Source organism: Lepidochelys kempii, chromosome 10 (assembly GCF_965140285.1).
Source record: "Lepidochelys kempii isolate rLepKem1 chromosome 10, rLepKem1.hap1, whole genome shotgun sequence".
Lineage (NCBI taxonomy): Eukaryota > Metazoa > Chordata > Testudines > Cheloniidae > Lepidochelys > Lepidochelys kempii.
This window is the reverse complement of record NC_136389.1, coordinates 63,480,231-63,495,579: the sequence shown is the minus strand read 5'-3', so window position 1 is coordinate 63,495,579 and position 15,349 is coordinate 63,480,231. Positions and strand designations below refer to the sequence as shown.

The window sequence follows — 15,349 nt, the reverse complement described above, 5'->3', positions numbered from 1 at the left end:
AGGAAAAGAGGTACAGTTACAAAAAAGTCTCAGATGGCGTTAGAGTGCCAGACCGTTTAAGGCCAGAAGGGACCACCAGATCCATCTAGTCTGACCTCTTGTATATCACAGGCCACCAACACCATCCAGCACCCACACACTAAACCCAAAAAATTAAATTAGATCAAAGTATTACAGCCCACTGGAGATTAGATCATTATCTGCCACAAGCAGAGAGGAGGGACCGGGATGCACCAGTGCCCAAGGCCCCTGCAATAGCAGAGATATGCTTAAGTGAGATATACACAGATAATCCTGGCAAGTGACCCACAGACACATGCTACAGAGGAAGATGAAAAAAAACCCAGGGTCAGTGCCACACTGGCCTGGGAGAAGATTTCTTCCTGACCTCACATCCTGAACATCTGAGCAAGACCCATTCAGCCACACACCTGAGACAGAGAATGCTTTCAGGAAAAGGTCTGTCTTGGAAAGGAAAATCATCAAGAAACAAATTTTATAATCTATTCAGAAATAAGGGTAATAAACTTAATTTAGATCAAAGTACTAAATGGCCACTCATAGAATTCTTTGTTTATGAAATGAATATAAGAAAAATGCTTTTCGTACTTCTGCAAACTTCTTAAAGTTACATCTTTTCTTTTTTATTCTTGCAGGTGTGAGCTCACTTATAAATCTCTTAAATTCAGCCCAGGATGAGGACCAACCAAAGTTAAACATTTTACTCTGTGAAGCCGTTGTAGCTGTTTACCTAAGTCTCCTGATACATGCCCTTGCTACTAATTCTTGCAATGAATTGTTTCGGCTAGCAGCCCATCCCCTGAACGGTCGAATGTGGGCTGCTGTCTTTGGGGGAGGAGTGAAACTTGTTGTGAAACCCCGAAGACAATCTGAAAATATTCCAGGTACTTTTTGTGTTGATTCAATTTCAGACCAATAATGTGCATTTGTATAATTTTGGGGAAAGAGAAGAATTTAATTTCCTTCTTTTAGGTTCAGGAATATTGTTTAAAAATAAACTTTTAAATTCATCATGTTTGATAGTATGTGTCTGATATCATCAGTTCTTAACCTCCTCCCAGGGTAAAGGTATTTTTAGGACTTGCATAATCATACTGAAGGAATTAATGGGAATCTTAGAATTCTTGATCAGTATGGATTGGCAAGAATACAACTTTTAGCCAAGATTATTTAATTTAGAAGAGGGGGGAAAAAAGATGGTTAGCTCTTAGAGGTCGGCATTGTCTTCATATATTCCACATAGCACATTGTGGGTCGTTAAATATGATACAAATATTAGAGTTATTGACTTAATGAAAAAAGCAGTTGAGCAATTGGCATAGTAAAGTCTAAACTCTTTACTGCTCTCTGGCATATTTGTTATCCTTTTGTGTCTGCATGAAAAATGGTAAGTTTGATGAGACAGGGTTTCAAATCTCCCAAAACTTAATTTTAACTCTTCTAGCTGATTTTATCTATAAACTTACAGGACTCCTAATACAGCCTTCTAGGGAAAAGTCATTCGTGGCTAATGGTTTTCAGCCAGTTATCACTGCTAGTCCAGAGCATGTTAAAGGCTCGCCAGTATCTGCAGCTCTGTTTACCATCATTACTGGTCATCAGGTGTGTGTCCTAGTCTGTTCAGTTTTCTAGCTATTACATATGAGATTTGAGTGTCTGCTTGGCTTAAGTAAGGACACCTGATCATTGATTTAAAACTGAACATACTGAAACAAGAAAAGGAGTACTTGTGGCACCTTAGAGACTAACCAATTTATTTGAGCATGAGCTTTCGTGAGCTACAGCTCACTTCATCGGATGCATACCGTGGAAACTGCAGCAGACTTTATATACACACAGAGAATATGAAACAATACCTCCTCCCACCCCACTGTCCTGCTGGTAATAGCTTATCTAAAGTGATCATCAAGTTGGGCCATTTCCAGCACAAATCCAGGTTTTCTCACCCTCCACCCCCCCACACACAAATTCACTCTCCTGCAGGTGATAGCCCATCCAAAGTGACAACTCTCTACACAATGTGCATGATAATCAAGTTGGGCCATTTCCTGCACAAATCCAGGTTCTCTCACTCCCCCACCCCCATGCACGCACAAACTCACTCTCCTGCTGGTAATAGCTCATCCAAACTGACCACTCTCCAAGTTTAAATCCAAGTTAAACCAGAACATCGGGGGGGGGGTAGGAAAAAACAAGGGGAAATAGGCTACCTTGCATAATGACTTAGCCACTCCCAGTCTCTATTTAAGCCTAAATTAATAGTATCCAATTTGCAAATGAATTCCAATTCAGCAGTTTCTCGCTGGAATCTGGATTTGAAGTTTTTTTGTTTTAAGATAGCGACCTTCATGTCTGTGATTGCGTGACCAGAGAGATTGAAGTGTTCTCCGACTGGTTTATGAATGTTATAATTCTTGACATCTGATTTGTGTCCATTTATTCTTTTACGTAGAGACTGTCCAGTTTGACCAATGTAAATGGCAGAGGGGCATTGCTGGCACATGATGGCATATATCACATTGGTGGATGTGCAGGTGAACGAGCCTCTGATAGTGTGGCTGATGTTATTAGGCCCTGTGATGGTGTCTCCTGAATAGATATGTGGGCACAGTTGGCAACGGGCTTTGTTGCAAGGATAAGTTCCTGGGTTAGTGGTTCTGTTGTGTGGTATGTGGTTGTTGGTGAGTATTTGCTTCAGGTTGCGGGGCTGTCTGTAGGCAAGGACTGGCCTGTCTCCCAAGATTTGAGAGAGTGTTGGGTCATCCTTTAGGATAGGTTGTAGATCCTTAATAATGCGTTGGAGGGGTTTTAGTTGGGGGCAGAAGGTGACGGCTAGTGGCGTTCTGTTAGGCCTGTCCTGTAGTAGGTAACTTCTGGGAACTCTTCTGGCTCTATCAATCTGTTTCTTTACTTCCGCAGGTGGGTATTGTAGTTGTAAGAAAGCTTGACAGAGATCTTGTAGGTGTCTGTCTCTGTCTGAGGGGTTGGAGCAAATGCGGTTGTATCGCAGAGCTTGGCTGTAGACGATGGATCGTGTGGTGTGGTCAGGGTGAAAGCTGGAGGCATGCAGGTAGGAATAGCGGTCAGTAGGTTTCCGGTATAGGGTGGTGTTTATGTGACCATTGTTTATTAGCACTGTAGTGTCCAGGAAGTGGATCTCTTGTGTGGACTGGACCAGGCTGAGGTTGATGGTGGGATGGAAATTGTTGAAATCATGGTGGAATTCCTCAAGGGCTTCTTTTCTATGGGTCCAGATGATGAAGATGTCATCAATATAGCGCAAGTAGAGTAGGTGGGAGGAGGTATTGTTTCATATTCTCTGTGTGTATATAAAGTCTGCTGCAGTTTCCACGGTATGCATCCGATGAAGTGAGCTGTAGCTCACGAAAGCTCATGCTCAAATAAATTGGTTAGTCTCTAAGGTGCCACAAGTACTCCTTTTCTTTTTGTGAATACGGACTAACACGGCTGTTACTCTGAAACCTGTCATACTGAAACAGTCATCCAATTTTCCTTCATTTAGAGCTAAGCAAGAATGAGCCAAATAAGGAATTATTTATGCTCATGAATGAAGCAGTTCTCAGCTGTAGAATATAATTTTATTCTACATAGCACTTTTGCTTTTTGGAGTGTCCAAAATCCTTGTATAGAGTATGAGATACTGGTTTTGTGACAAATGGCAGATGCACTCTTTTAGCATTAACTCAGACACCACCTTTGTCCTTGTGCAGTGGATCCTCTAGCTCCCCCATCCCCAGCCTCTGCCCTGCATGCGTGATGGATTCAGAAGCAGACACTTGATCTGATTTTTGAACAAGAAGAGAACACATAATTTGTCGTTCATAAAGGTTCTGAGTACTCTGAGCTGTAACATGGATAGTTTCCATTTGTTGGAGCACTAAAAGATAGTTATTATTATCTGTGTTGTGGAAATACCATGGGGCCACATTGTGCTAAACACTGCACATAATTATCATGAAAAGTCAGTACCTACCTCAAAGATCATACAGTTTAAGTAGATTGTAGATATGAGTCCCAGGTATGAGGTAATACGTGCTACAGTATGCATACCATTCTGATGAATTTGTGGTTGTGTCTCTCAGCTAGTAATTGGGGAAATATCATTAGTTTTATTTTGGCAAACACTGCCCCTTACTCATCTAAACTCTTCTCCAGCTTTTAATTAATTGCTAATTCATTTTGAGAAAATTAAAGGAATGAAAAATATATTTAAGTGAAGTTGAATTAAGCAGGAAGTCATTTTATGTGTGTGACATCAATTTTAAAACTGCTCTGATATAAATTATATAAACGTTAAATCTAGGTTTATAAAATTTTAATGGCACAATGGACACATATGGCAAATAAACCCAGTCTGAGGATATTGGCAAGCAGTCTACACATTTTATTTTTATTTATATTCTGTACTGAATTAAACGGGTTTGTTTAAAAGAAGAGTCTTAACTAATTAAGGTAGAACCTCAGTTTTGAAGCTTTTGTAGTTGAATTTTAAAAATGTTTTATATTGCACAAGTTAGGCTCTTAATAAATCATGGAAAACAACCATGTAACTTAAAATTTCACCTGTCAACTGGTAGATATTTTACTATTGGTAAAATATAACAAGAACTACTAGAGTTGGAGCTAGACTCTACTGGAACTCTAAAGGTGATCACTTTTGATGGTGGACTTTGGCTGCCACTTTGGATACATACTTGTAATTATCCTCCCAAGTAGATGCACTTTTCCTTGAAAATCATTCTCTTTCTAAAACTACACTGGAACAGTCAGTGAATAATCAATCTCCTACTCTACCTAATTCTGGTAAAACAAAATGCTTAGACAGCAAGACAGAAAATAAAATACTGTTAACAAGTGGGTGCTACTCATCACACCAAATAACCTTGCCAAATAGCACTGCAGCTGCTGCTGGCTGTGACAAAGAATATTTACCCCAGAAGGTTGGTGAGCAGCTTATATGCGGATTGCTGTGTATTTTCCAGTAGAAATGTTTTAAAAAAATGTTGACATAAGGCATGAATTTTAAAAACAACTGGGATTGTCTTTCCTTTGTAACTGAGTTTCATATTTACTATGAAATTGTGGAAGAAGTAACTCTGAAAAGTAATTTGAATTCAGACATTTTGGGTGAAACTTTTCTGATCAGTATTTTTATTCTCTACTAGTTTTTGAAGCTTGCTAGTAACTCAAGTTTTGCAGGGATTACATATTTTAAATTGATTTTTTTATTGGATTAAATAATAAAAAGTCTATGTTGGGTAGGGAAATGCGGTAATGATCTTATTTATACTGCTTAACTTTTGCAATAGCTAGAAAAATATTCCTAGTTGTATAGTCAAAGGCTTTCATTCAAGATAGATTCTGTTTTCTTTAAACCTACTAGCTGCTGCTGCAGTTTCTGATGTTTCAAAGGACAGTAATGAAGGTTTGTAAAGATTTGCAGTGTAGATGGATGTTAGTGTGCTTTAAAAGAGGAGAGTGTTTTTAAATCGCTATCTTTATAATAAAGTAAGTGTAAATCTTCAGTTATGCCTATCCAAAACAGCTCATTTTCAAAGTCCACATTCATATTGTGTTTAATTACATTAAAAATATGTTAAAATCAGTCCTCCCCCATAGATTTTCCTAAAATGCCAGGGTAAATTGTCTGGATTTCCTTGTTTACATTTCTGAAAATGTCAAACAAAAACATGGATTTTTCTAAAGGAGAAAACATTCTCAATATGGTTTCAAGCAGGAATTGGTCTAAAACTTATAAGTTTTCAGGAGCTACAGGTTTTAAAAGAGAGATTACAATTTGTTTTCCTAATGCATGTGGCAAAAGAATAGTAACTCTACTTGGATTTATTGTAGTTGGACTGTTTATAGGATTACACTTACTTTATTTACAGACACATTTAAGGAATAGTACCTGAAATGTAGTTTAGCTTTGAATTTGTTTTAAACCTACCAGATTTTGTTATCCAAACACCTTAACCAAAATTCATGGTTTTGGTGACTTCATTTAAATTCTAAAATTAATCCATTTCTAAAAATAAATTATGGATAGCATTTGTTTCTTACTATGGTTTTAGCTATCTAAATTCTTTCAATTTAGCACCTCCCGTTCCTTCAGAAGAAATGGATAAGCATCGTCGTCGATTTAATATGAGAATGCTTGTACCAGGGAGACCAGTAAAAGATAGTGTTGTACCTCCACCTGTGCCTGCAGAAAGGCCTTCTTACAAAGAAAAATTCATTCCTCCAGAACTCAGCATGTGGGACTATTTTATGGCAAAGGTAGGGCATTCTGGGTTGAACATAGTGATCTCACAAGAATGCTGACTTTTAAAATTTGAAAATATAAAATTAAATACTTTGTACAGAACACATGCACTTTTTTTCCTGTTCTAAAGGACAAAAATAAAATTTCAAGAAGTGTTTTCATTAATGTGCCTCACAACCTGTAAAAAAAAAAGTTTGCAGGTTGCTTTCCCCCCAGAAAAGATGAAACAGTTACATATCTGCTATATAACTTCCAAAATATCAATCCAGCACTCTTCTGCCAAGCAAAAAATAGTGGAAATAAGCATTTTGATCCTTGCTACACACTTATTTTTGAAGGGAACATCTAACTTACAATTTAGGTATATTAATAGATTTACATATCAAGCTGCTCTGTTTCACTACTAAGTTATTTAAGTGACATCTTAAATGTTTAAAATATTGACAACTCTGAAGAGTTATTATAACAGGTTTTTGTCTTACATTGCAGCCATTTCTTCCTTTATCAGATAGTGGTGTTATATATGATTCTGATGAAAGCATTCACAGTGATGAAGAGGACGATGATGGTGCTTTCCTTTCTGACACACAGATCCAGGAACACAAAAATGCCAATTCTTACAGGTTAGTGGAAACTATACCATAGTTAAAAAACAAACTTACTTATGAACGTGTTTTGTGTTCAGCTTTTCGTCCAAAGCGAAAGATGATATCATTAGGCCTCTTTTCTGCTGTGAGGTATATTTTACAGTATCTATTTATTTAACAGCTATGGGTTTGCAGAGGCATTACTGAGATAAGAAACTTGCCTGAATAATCTTAAATTACTGACACTGATGTGCAAAAAGGAAATAATTCACCTTGACTTTAACTTCCGATTGAGTTTGCAAGTATAGCAGCTAGGTTTTTTTTCCCTTTTGCATTCACCTGAGCAAATAAACTGAACAAATTGTATTTCAGTCATTGAGACACAATGAACATCCCTTGATGCCAGGTTTAGCGTTACTTTTCAGAGTAGAGACCAATTTTAAGTTAATTTGAATTTTCTGTGTTAATTTCCTTTTTTATGTGGATTAGAAAGAACACTTTAAAAAAATGTCACAAGCATAGGATGGCATAAATTAATGAGTCACATCCATTATGAAGGTGGATGAAAATAAAAGGTCTTCCACCTACATTGTATCATGTCTTTTCAAATCCAGTAGACTATAAATGGAACTATTTCATTGTACTATGAGAGTGGAAAAAAAAATCTTTGATTTATATCATAACAATGATTCCTTTTTATTCATTTTGATGGATTCATTTTGATGTCGTGGAAAGTTTTGTAATGTGGACTTTCATTGGCATTGCCATGAGATTAATATTTGATTCCTGACTTTACATATGCTTCCCTCTTTCACACCCAGGGATCTATGTCCAGGTGCCCTCTGCTAGAGGGAAGAGGATGATGATCTGGGGTTTGGAAAAGAGGGAGGGGAATCTTCTGGGCTCCAAGGAGAGAGACTTAACATGTTTAAGATAAGAATCTTACCTTGTATTGCAGTATGGAAAACTCACTCAGTAAGCACTATTCATTATTTTAGCAGGTGGTTGGACTAGATGACCACCTGAGGTCTCTTCCAAACCTAATCTTCTGTGATTTGTTATAAATACCTTTCTCATAGATCTGCATGGTTTGGTGAGAGAAGCTAAACTGTGTCCTGCAGATAACTGAATTTAAATTGTACTTTACAAAATGGAAACTGTTCTTTTTCTACAGCTGGTCTCTCATACATTTGGTGATAGTAAAACTAGCTCTGTACAACATAAAGAACTTTTTTCCCATTGCTGGTTTGGAATTCTTTGGTGAGTTAAATTCTGACTTCTATTTTACTTTGCTCTATATGTGAGTTAGTAAAGTATTGGCATTTATATATGAAAAGTTGTTTTGCACAATTGGTAACAGATGGAATTGTGTTTTATTTCAGGTTTTTTAAATGCACTCATCCAATATTTTTTTTATCTTTTTCTGTAAGTTCTGTGGAAGCGCACACATCTTCCCTATGCTTATTAAACGTAAGCAGTAGAATACTATGTCAGATTATGGTTGTGAATTTTTTTTGTTTTTAGTTTTACTTAGTTGTTTTTGATATCTGAATAAATTCTGCCCTGGGCTGCTATATTCTTAAAAAAAAAAAAAATCATAATATTGTGTCTGCATTTTACTGCAGGATTCATTTATTGCTATTAATAGTATAGGGGTTTTATATTGGTACTAAACCTTTGTGTTCACTTTAGATCTGCCTGTGACATCACCATTGGGTATAGCTGTGATTAAAAATTTGGAAAACTGGGAACAGATCCTTCAAGAGAGAGTGGATCAGTTTGAAGGCCCACCACCGAACTACATCAATACCTATCCCAGTGACATTGGAGTGGGAGCTGGATCAGCTGTTCTCCGCAACAAAGCAATGCTTGAACCTGAAAACACACCATTCAAGTAAGAAAAGCTTTCAATAAACTGCTATCCAGACTTTATTATAACTTGATATATGCACCTTTTGTGCAGAAACAGTCAACTATCTAGTGGATTTTTTTAGTTAAAAGAAAACTGAGTTGGCTAAGCCAAATAAAACCTAATCTACAGTAGCTTTACAGTTGTACCTTAATGAATTCAGCATAATACGGTGCCTATCTTTACTGATGATTATGTTTAATTGTTACAAATACTGTTACAAATACAGTGGTATTCAGGTGCTTAAGTCCTTTTATTAATCTTTGGATAACTTCTTCCCACTGTTTTACTTGCATTTTTATTCTACACATACTTTATTTATTTCTGCTTTTTCATGCACTATTTAATAGAACAATTGTGTAGTTGATACTGCTACAGATTTTTGTTCACAATTTCCTTTCTACTGTTACAAACATGCATTAAGGGCCACTTATTCAAAAATGTGAAGCTTCGGATTTCATTTTGGTTCTTAGGTGATCTGATTAAACCCTTATAGGCCAGCAGTGGACCCACCGATTTGGTTGACTTAATGTACCTTCTCTACACACATGCTCATTTGAAGGCTTATTATGTGTACTTTAAGACAAAGTTTGATGTGGAACTGTCAAGTGGTGCCACTACCATAGCAAAGGGGATAAACAGTGATACCATCAACACGATAAAATGACCACTAGGAAATGCATACATTTCTGTGTATTTCAAGACATAATATTGTATTTCTTTGTGACCTGAAAGCATCACAACAAAAAAAATCACTAAAATGTAGTAGCACTGATGACATTCTAGTCAACATCGTTATCATAGTCTTGTTCATCATTATAATATTTGTCGAGAGCGTGTGGGTTACCAGTCTTCATTGCCTTGGTGCGCACACAATTCTGTGCAGGGAAGATAGTTCTGACTACAGACAGTTGATTGATTGTTCAGGTTTCAGAGTAGTAGCCGTGTTAGTCTGTATTCGCAAATAGAAAAGGAGTACTTGTGGCACCTTAGAGACTAACCAATTTATTTGAACATAAGCTTTCGTGAGCTACAGCTCACTTCATCGGATGCATTGTTCAGTGATCTCTACTGGTAAAGGCACAAATAAGGTCTTGTAGAAGTTCAGATGACACTGGGCACCCTATAAAATTAAAGCAAGTAGTTCATCATGCACAGTTTTACATCCATATTACAATAGTGATCCAATATCCTGTTTGCCTATGAGTGAAGGCATCCAAATCTTTGTTTGCCAAGATGCTCTTCAAAACTGGAATGAACATACCTCGCTGGAGTCTTTCTACTTCAGGTTTTGCAGCACTAGTGATGAATCCCCTCAGCTCATCAAAATTGATGCAGAATCCATGAAAGTGTAGTATGTCAATTAAATTGAGACACACAAAATCAAGGTATAGCTGTGCAGCAAAGCTTGTGTGTGGTGGTATGATCATTTTGGAACTGTTTAATACTCTTCACTCTACAGTTGAGAGGCACCTTCTTTGAATCTGTTCTGAATGAGGATTCTCATTGCTGGCTGAATTGTATGCTTCTTTATGTATCAAGGAAAGGACAAACTCCTGCCCCATTTAGGGCACAAAAGTAGTTGACCTCTGTAAACTACAATCACCTTGCTTTGAATAATAATCTGAGGCTTTTATTTTGGCAAAGGATTGAAGTGGCATTATACAAAATCACTTGTTCATTTGAAAGCAGTTAAACAGGCTCACTCAAGAGAAGTAGATCCAAAAAACATTTATAGATGACTTAACTCCTACTACAGATTACTTGCAGTTTGGATAGCATTAGCTATTATTGCACTGCATAGAACAATGGTAGGCTTGCCTTGTCCATACTGCGCATGGAATGAAATTGCAGAATCATAGTGTTTTTCTAATCTTGCCTGGAATAGTTTACAGTTTCCACATCTGAGGTAAGTAGGACTTTATATCTTTGCATTAGATCGTTGTCTGTCTCTTCAATCAGCTGATAAAATGCAATTTCATAAGGTGACTGTTGCAGTGTAACAAGGTGGTTTTTCTTTAAAATTCATTTTACTCAAGTAGGAAGAAAGCAATCAAGTCTATCATTCAACATACCTAAAGATGAAGTTTTTCACAAATATTCTGCGCAACGTGTCATCATCTCCTCCTTGAAGTGCTGCCCCCTTTAGATTGGTTGCTCTCTCAGATGTTTCTATTTTATGAAGTTTCTAGTCTTCCTTATGTTTTTCTCAAGCAAACAAATCAATGGGACCAGTCTCTAGAAGTTGTGCTTCCTCTGGTAGCTATAGAAGCAGGTGAACATGATGCACTTCGATCAGATTCAGAGTGTTTTCTTTCCTGGGTTCTATACAACTCTGACATGTCCCAAATTCAACTTGTGTATTTCTGGAAGCAATTCCTGTGATAGAGTATTGATGGCACCTCTTCTAAAATAGAAAACTCATCTAGGAGCTGCCAATATAATTAATCTCTCCTGGCTTCTGCTGCAAACACCACAGAATTCTGTCCAGCACTGGTAGTTTAACAGTTTTGTGTTCTTTTGATTTTCTTTTCCCAAACTATGAAAAACGTGTTTGTGTCGAGTCTGTCTCTTCGATGTAAGCTTTAAGGGCTTGTATCCTCCCACATACTGTAACTTTAGTGGTAATGGTAAAATTCCCAAAGTATATTGTTAGCATTTCCACCACCATCATTATTTTTTAGTCTATACAAGTGTATAGACTTGTGCTAAAATAGATATGAATTAGATCTATACGTTGGCAATTTTAATACTATTTTTGTTTAGTGAGCATTTTGATTGCTTGAACCCCCAATATGAAGCTGTGTACTGCCATCTCTAATACTGACTTGTGCATAGGGTCACTGAATTAAAAAGCTAGTTTTTAGAATATAGCCAAGGCTAGTACTGTATGCATAGGCAATTACAAATTGAAACCTTCTACCAGGCAGATTAGATGCTACATTATATATTCAAAAACATACAAATGAATAAAATATTAAGAATCCATGTATACTTATTTATATCTATTACAGTCACTTATGAGATACTTTGATAATTAAGAATATGCAATATGAAAACATTTCATTTTAGTATATTGCAAATGATATTTGCCATTTGTCACATGCTAAATAGCTCCATCATTTTTGAAAAAAATACTTGCTCATGAAAAACCAATAAAAATCTTACATTGCCATTTGATAGCTTTGACCAGTAAACACCACATTAAAGTGTTTAACTTAAATAGTAAAAACTGTAGTCATAGTAATTTGCAGTGTTTATGGAACTGCAAAAAAGGACACACTCATTTTGAATACTGTTGTTTCACAGGCTTATTTACAGTCTTGCAGCAGAATTTGACAGCTCCACATCGTACCTCATTTAAATGTATATAAAATAAGGCTTCAAATGATATATGATGTGTGTGCACTTGAGGAGGGCGCGTACATTACACTCCAAAAATATGGCCCATTTTGGAGAATTGCCAAACACCTTTTGAATATTAGAAGAAATATGTAAAAGCATTTTACATGATTTATTTGTGTCATCCTGGTGCCACAATTGTAATATGAGAGTAACTTCACCACAGTGTAAATATATTAATGTATGTGAATCAAGGAAACAAGTTCTGGCCCACAATCCCTTTGAATTCAGTAGCTCTGTGTAATGTGGTATCACAGAGGAAGTCCAGGAAAGTTTTTATTCCTTATGACTTGTCTTGGATAGAACACAGAGCATACAAATCCATCATTTTGTTTCACACTGAATTGCATCTAAAATGGTTTGGAGTCTCTTCACATTTTTGTCCACATTTAATTATATTATGACCATGATGAATTTTATATTGAAAATTATATTTAAAAAAAACCAAACATTTTTTTCTTTCAGATCAAGGGATTATTCATCACTTCCAGTTAAAAGACTATGGCATTTTCTTGTGAAACAAGAACTTCTTCAGGAGACCTTCATAAGATATATATTCACTAAGAAAAGAAAGCAAAGTGAGGTAAACAAAACTAATAATTCAAAGGCTTTTTTACATTTCCTTAATCTTTAAGTGTCTCCATTCTAATTTTTGTTTTAATATTTTCATTTTGGTTGGCATTTCAGTTTCCTGTTTTTCACTTCAGCAATGTTTAATAAACAGCATGCTATCATGGTGATTTTAAAAGTACAAATCAACTAAAAATGTATATTCTTGGACAAGGCATAGCTGAGTTTACAATGCAGTATATATATTTAAAAACATTTTATTTTGCTATAGGATAACAGTAATAAATTAATTGAGTATTGTTGAATCTCTGTGGCTTGTCATATATAATATATTTAAACAAATAATTTCTCATTTCAATATATGTATATATGCATGTGTAATATATACATATACATAATATTATATAGTGATATATAATATTGATTTTTATGACTATCATAATTACAACTGAAATTAGTTGCAATTAAATTTAAACCTTGATGTGTAACAAACTGGAAACAAGTGTACTACTTACTGTCTTAAAACTTCCTGTAAGTATGAAGTTTGTGTGTGTGTTGCTCCTCCTTTTATTTGTGTCATACATTTTTTTAAAAGAAAAGGATATAAATTTATTTGCAAGTCTAATAAAATTGTGGGATAAGTACTTTTTATACCATACATTTTGTGTTCATCTAAGAGGCATTACATTAAGTGAGTTTGTTTAGATTCCTGTCTTAGTTTCTGTGCCTTTTATAAAAAATTACAAACACATTTGTCATCATTTACTGAGAGGGGTGGCCTTTTAAAGCTAGTTTGGAATGTTTCATTCTTTTTTTATATTTGTTTGTGCATGTGTTTTGTGTTTGTGACTGTGTGGTGTTATGTAGTCTGTAGAAGATCGTGTGGAGCAGGTCAAACAAAACTGCGTAGCAGAAGATCACAAAAACAAGGTAGTATCCCTTCTCCCAAACCTTTAGCACATTCTTAAAAGTTCTGTGGGACTGGCTGTTCTTTTCTAATATGACTGACAGAAGCTAAATGTTCTATGTAGTCTCTGTGTGGCAGACTCTTAATCAGTGCATTAACTTTGGATGTCCTATGATTGGGATAAGTGAACCCCTTGTAAATTGTGTTACTCACACAACTTGTGGGGGGTTTTTAAACTTTAAAATATACAATTTTTGGCTTTTAGAACACCAGTGAGTGCAAAAAGTCTGAAGTTTAGCTTCCTAACCAATGCTGAGGCCACTGAACTTTTCTTGCATGAATTTCTATAGATTTTGCGGTCTGTCCATACCACTACAAAACATTGTTTATACACCAGTTAAAATTACCTGTCAATGTTTTGTAGGTTGAAGCAGATCTCGGCTACCCAGGGGGAAAAGCAAAAATAATTCACAAAGAGTCTGATATGATAATGGCATTTGCAGTTAATAAGGTAAAAGCCAATAACATTACTACTAACTGTGTTATTAAATCACTGTGTTTGTGTTGCTCTAAGTTCTTAATTAAAATTAGTGTATGTTATCTGTTTGTACTCTGCAGGCAAACAGTAGTGAAATTGTTTTAGCATCTACACATGATGTGCAAGAACTTGATGTTTCAGCTCTGTTGGCTGCTCAGTCATTTATATGGATTGGGGAAGAATATGACAGAGAATCTAAAAGGTTAGTTTTTCTTTCTTTGCAATTATATTTAAGGTAACTTTTTACTTTGACAGTATAGACACAAGTGCAGATAGTTCACATTTTTGTTGTTATCAATAATAAAACATACACACTTCTTCCATAGATCTCAAAGCACTTTAAAGGCAGCTAAGTACCATTATCCTCATTTTATAGATGGGGAAATGGAGGCACAAAGTTTTGAGTGACTTGCCCAAGGTCACACAGTTTGTTCAAAGCAGGCCCACTGACAGGGGCAAAGGGGGCAGGCAATTTAAAAAGGCCCAGGGGCCCGTGGTGGCCGGAAGCCCTGGGCCCTTTTAAATAGCCCAGGCAGGCCGCAGGGCTTCTAGGTGCGCGCTACTGCTCTGGGTCCCGCACTTTGGGGGGCCCCCGAGGGCTGGTGTGATTGGCCAGCACAGTCAGTCCCAGAAGTGACAGATGTGTCACTTCCGCCTCAGGCCCTGCATCCCTGTAGAGACGGCGCTGGCCCTGAGGCCTGGAATTGCTGTCGGCAGGCCTGTCACAGTGTCAAGATTAACTGCACCTTTGGAATTTCCCCGCTCTTGGTTTTCCTGGAGGGCACCCACTTTCACCCACCCATTTCAGGGTCCCATCTGTCACAGCTCCACGTAGTGGTGACCTACATCTTTCCCCCTGCAAACAGAATATTTAGGCTTGCAGTCCCTTGTGATTTCCCCAGCAGGTCTGACTAGGGTCCAGCATCTGTGGTTAACTTTTTTCTAGGGGCTACAATGGTGTACACCAATTACCAACCACCCTTTAAAGCAAAATACATTTATTTTTAGGGTAAAAGCGTTACAGAGAAAACATCTAAACACAATAAGTTCCTATACGTGTGCTAAATGCTTACCAACAGTCACCTATCAGGCTTTGGGGGTCTTAGTAAGCTGAAGTCCTTCCAACCCT

At 36.7% G+C, this 15,349-nt stretch overlaps 1 protein-coding gene across 9 annotated transcripts in view; it reads left to right on the top strand.

The window, feature by feature from the left end:
• The window catches only part of DMXL2 (Dmx like 2), a 105,303-nt gene that overhangs the window by 75,039 nt on the left and 14,915 nt on the right, over positions 1–15,349 (top strand). For 5 of the 9 annotated variants that reach the window (XM_073303878.2, XM_073303879.2, XM_073303880.2 and 2 more), the window contains 9 exons: positions 657–905; positions 6,140–6,321; positions 6,797–6,930; positions 8,069–8,154; positions 8,587–8,788; positions 12,671–12,788; positions 13,643–13,705; positions 14,107–14,193; positions 14,301–14,422. In XM_073303878.2, the coding sequence (XP_073159979.1) occupies positions 657–905; positions 6,140–6,321; positions 6,797–6,930; positions 8,069–8,154; positions 8,587–8,788; positions 12,671–12,788; positions 13,643–13,705; positions 14,107–14,193; positions 14,301–14,422 (1,243 nt within the window). Of the gene's footprint in view, positions 1–656; positions 906–6,139; positions 6,322–6,796; positions 6,931–8,068; positions 8,155–8,586; positions 8,789–12,670; positions 12,789–13,642; positions 13,706–14,106; positions 14,194–14,300; positions 14,423–15,349 lie in introns of those variants that run through there. The other 4 variants (XM_073303877.2, XM_073303883.2, XR_012154000.2 and 1 more) reach the window with 4 other exon arrangements.